Source organism: Megalops cyprinoides, chromosome 21 (assembly GCF_013368585.1).
Source record: "Megalops cyprinoides isolate fMegCyp1 chromosome 21, fMegCyp1.pri, whole genome shotgun sequence".
NCBI lineage: Eukaryota > Metazoa > Chordata > Actinopteri > Elopiformes > Megalopidae > Megalops > Megalops cyprinoides.
In genome coordinates this window covers 16,545,215-16,549,609 of record NC_050603.1, presented here as the reverse complement: position 1 = coordinate 16,549,609, position 4,395 = coordinate 16,545,215, and the positions used below count along the sequence as shown (strand labels likewise).

The window sequence follows — 4,395 nt, the reverse complement described above, 5'->3', positions numbered from 1 at the left end:
CAAACTTCCTAATAACTGACTGTAACTACCAGATATTGTACCGCAAATTTCGATACTTTGGAGAAGCACTTTAAATCATAGCCAATGTTTCTTCTAAGTGGACTTCGTGCTTACTCTTGGGACTATAATTGCTTTTTTATCTTGCTAAAAATTATGAAATTTCAACATGATAACTACAATGATGTAATCTACTAACTGCAATACATGCAGAGAGCGTTTTTAGAATATTGACTTGCCTCTTGTGAGGCTGAACCAATTGACCACATATCAAAACAGTCTCAGGGTGTTCATGTCATTTATTTCAGATGGCAGAAGGCACACCACTGGATAAAAATAAAATCACCGCAGAAAATCACATGGCCGGAACCTTGGCTAATTGAAATGCATTTTTAATGTAACTGGAAGTGAAAAGCACCATCATGTTTTAATTGTGCAAATAAAATATTGATGCAGTAAATGTACTTCACTTGATTCTGAAAAAAAAACACACTTTATAAGTGGACAAAAAGAAGTGATACATTCTGTGATGTGTAGTCCTTTTGTAAACAATGTATCTGAGTGAAGCATAAATCTACTATATTTTTAGTTTTTTTGTTTAAACAAATTATAAAACTCAAACTGAACCCACCAACCAATTAGGAAAACAAGCCCAAGTCAAGAAACAGCAAACATTTTGTCTGAAGTGAATTCTAGTCATTCTGTACTCTGTGAAATTACCAGTGACAACATCTAGGCTGTGACTGGTGCATAGAGGATTTTTATTGGTCCTGGCCAGTGTGGATCCATGCTTCTGATTGGTCGCTTGAGACTGGAGGCAGGACAGTCTGGTTTTAGAAAGATACAGACTGTGGTGTCATCTTTGGAGAAAATAAAACCACTGAAATACTTTTACACATCTGCACCTGAAAGAAAGCAAAAAAACATTACATTACATTTCTTTTTTAGTAAGAAGCTTCCAAGCTGGGAATCCTAGAGGATTTTACAGCCAGTTGTCAAACTACTATAGAAAGCAGACAATTCATGACACTGCTGACACATCTTGTATCATTATTTGTAACATATGTTTCTGTTTCACAATTTGCAAAGAGCTCTGCAACAATTCAATTGTGAAGAATGTTGTACTAAATAAAACTTAGTAACAGACTAAACTATACACATTTGAAATGAAACATTTTCAGATATACATAAACCCGTTATCCATACCTAAAATGTCAAATATGGAATGAGAAATTACTGTTTATTTTGATTTTCTCAGGCATGGTGCCATAAAAAAATGTCCAAACCTGCTTAATTATGTTTGATTTCTCTACAGTAATGGGAACATTAGTTCCTCTGTACTGTACATTAAACATACTCATATCTCGCTCTAATGGAAGAAGAGGAGTTTCCATTTTTGCTGTATCAATTAATCACTTTAATCTAATAGAGCGTATTATTTTCCTGAAAGGAATAAACTGTTGCTTAGCAGATGAAGCATTGCACTCACTGGTTGTCTGGGACCCACATGTGACCTTGTATGATGTCCATATGCTGATGGCCATCAAGAAGGTAGCGATGAACCCAAAGACCTGTGAAACACCTTTCAGGTCAAAGCAGGCCAAAGACTGTCCACTGAATTCATGTGGAATTACTTTTAATATTACTATAATATTTCCCAAATGCATCAGTGTTCTTTGACCGGTTTCATTGAGTAAAACATTTTTTGCCTTACATTTTGTAAATACGTACCATGAACATGCACAAGCCTATGCCTACATGCACAATACCAAAATCAGGTGCCACAGTAGTGGTAAATATACATGGAAATAGCAGTACTTAGTAGTACTCTTGCACACGCATACTCTCCTGCTGAATGTAGAAATTCCAAGGTTGCTAACCCTAAAACATTCTGAACCCAGGCATCATTTCCTGTTGCGAACAAAAGAAATGAAACTATAAGGCCTGTTTGTAACTGACTCCCTAAATTAGAAACAAGTGAAGCAATCAGAGAAGTGCTTCAACAAGTTTAAAACTGTTTGATGCATTTCCCTACTAGTGGAAAGAAAACAAAAATGGGTCAAACTCACTGATCCAGCCACGAGCGACGCGTACCCATAACTCATCACAGCTGCCACTATGGAGGCGATGAAGATGAGGAGAGCTCCTACAACATAGTGCAGGAACTCCTGCCATACGATACAGGAAGTCAGAACCGCACACACACCTCTCTTCCCTCACATCTCACACCCATCATAATTAGCTTGTTGCAAAAGAAGCAACCAAAAGGTGGAACAGATCACACCCTTGCAAAACCGTGGGTAATTATCAGAGGTCAACCAGAAGTCATTGCAGAAAAACAAGACAAATAAAAAAAACGCCTTGTGGTGACTGTGGTGATTGCCGTGTAGTTTCTGAAGTTCTGCAAGACAAGCCTGACGTTACAGGTTGTTACGATGTGTGAGATACCAACGCTTTGACATGAAGCTTTGACTCAAGTCGTGTACGGAGATTGCAGAAGGTATGTATGCAAAGAAAATAAACGAAGCAACAAGACAAAATGAAAGAAACTGAAGCCATGTACCGTTAATGTCCAGTTAATGCAGACCAATCTACCCTGGAGCCCGAAGATGTACATTATGAGGAAGATGAGTAGGGCGAAGAAGAACCACAGGGTGACCACCTCGAAGTACCGGTAGGCAGAGTAGTCCGTCCACCCCGGTGCACAGCGAATGCACAGGAAGGCGATTAGCAGCACTCCCTAAAGGACGGAAAATCGAGAGGTGAACGTGTCATATGTGAACCACTGAAACGCCCTGTCGGGAGTTTAAAAAATATCACATTATCATTGCAACCTCTCAAAGAATGGTAAGGTGCCAGGAGTGCAAGGGACTGTTTCCCTGTGGTGTATAGCTAAATGCCTTCAAACAAGATGCCTCTGGTTCCCTTTCACATATGGTGCCTCCTGGTTGTCAGCAGTAAGCACTGACTGCACAGGTGCATGCTGGTCCTTGCGCTTACCAAGGGTAAATACCCTATAGCACTTCATAGATGCACCCAGCTGCCCCTCTCGTCACTCCCCAATTTGCCTCCAGAAAATATTTTAAATGCATGATATGTTCTGTCCATGCTATGTTCATACAAGTAACTTCCTAGTCCGCTGGACCCCCGAACACTATGTCCTACCAACTACCGCTACTTCAATGTCTTCCTTCCTTATAAAGTTGCCTGCACTTTCCTTCAGCATCTCTGTGTTATTTAGACCCCTGCTCAATTTAAACGGGGAGGTCATTTCTATAGCAGGGGGCAACAACTCGATTAAACGCATTTTCAAATGGTCACCGCAGTTTCAGAGGGCAGGAAAATACGCTGAAATGGGCAGCATGAAATGAGAGGTGTGAGTGCTGGCTTCATTGTGCAAAATGCACTTCCTAAAATGCGGAGACGGGGTCTGCAGAGAAACTGCATAAATTTCCACCAGCTGGTGACCGGCAGTAATCCACTCAAAAACGTGAAATCAAATATTATTTACATTGTTAATTTGCCTGGCAGACGCCGGTGTACAAGCGACTCACATTTCACCCGACCTCTCTTTTTATCCATGTGTCCGAATGAATATTTACAGAAGCAGGACCATAAGTCAATGTACCCTACCGCTATGTAACAATGTCAACAACAGTATGGGCCTGTTTCAATAACACCGACATTTGTGCAGAAGCTAGCTAGCTAAGGAATAAGAAAAACCCAGTCCGTATGCATAATCACCGCTGTGTTCGCTTCATGATCTTTTTCGGTATCATATGCAGAGCGGAAAAAAGGTACACTCACCACTTGAGCAATCCTCAGCATCCCATGCAGCGATCTTGTGTAGCCCAGATTCATAATTCCTCCGTCAGAAACTGTCGTGGTGGTCGTAGTTACTACAGTGTGCGACATTATGCTTTTCTTTTTTTATATAATTTAAAAAAACCTCTTTAAATAATAACGCTGACAGCAATGCAGTTTTCTAAAACGCACGCGTCCGCAACGAGACCAAACGGGCGTGTCCGGCTGGGGGCTGGGCAAGCTTGAAACGCAACTTCTCTCACACAGCCATGTTAGCTAAATTTACGAGTGAGAGGAAACCCCCCGGCCATAACGGACCAGTAGGAGCAGAATTACTGTCATATTAGGATCAATTTTTATAATTTATTCTCAGCATACAGCATTGACACGCCTTGGTGTGTTGTTAGTGAATGCACTTCGTCTTCACGGGGATGCATTTTAATTATATTTAGTATAAGTTTAGTACAACGGGAATGCATTTTAATTATATTTAGTATAAGTTTAGTACTTATATTTGTGTGAGTTTTTGAAAAAAAAAAAAAAAAACAACATTGTTTACATTCACAATTCCGATTTCTCCTTGTAACATTCTCC

The 4,395-nt window shown here is 40.1% G+C and overlaps 1 protein-coding gene across 1 annotated transcript; it reads right to left on the bottom strand.

Annotated features, from left to right (window-relative positions):
* Positions 1–609: 609 nt before the first annotated feature.
* Positions 610–4,088, bottom strand: LOC118769015 (CKLF-like MARVEL transmembrane domain-containing protein 7). Its single transcript, XM_036516014.1, has 5 exons — positions 3,805–4,088; positions 2,561–2,737; positions 2,067–2,165; positions 1,487–1,568; positions 610–902 (listed from the first exon to the last, which is right to left on the bottom strand). The coding sequence occupies exons 1-5, from the start codon at positions 3,910–3,912 to the stop codon at positions 889–891; spliced, it is 480 nt and encodes a 159-aa protein (XP_036371907.1). The 5' UTR covers positions 3,913–4,088; the 3' UTR covers positions 610–888.
* Between the last annotated feature and the right edge of the window lie 307 nt (positions 4,089–4,395).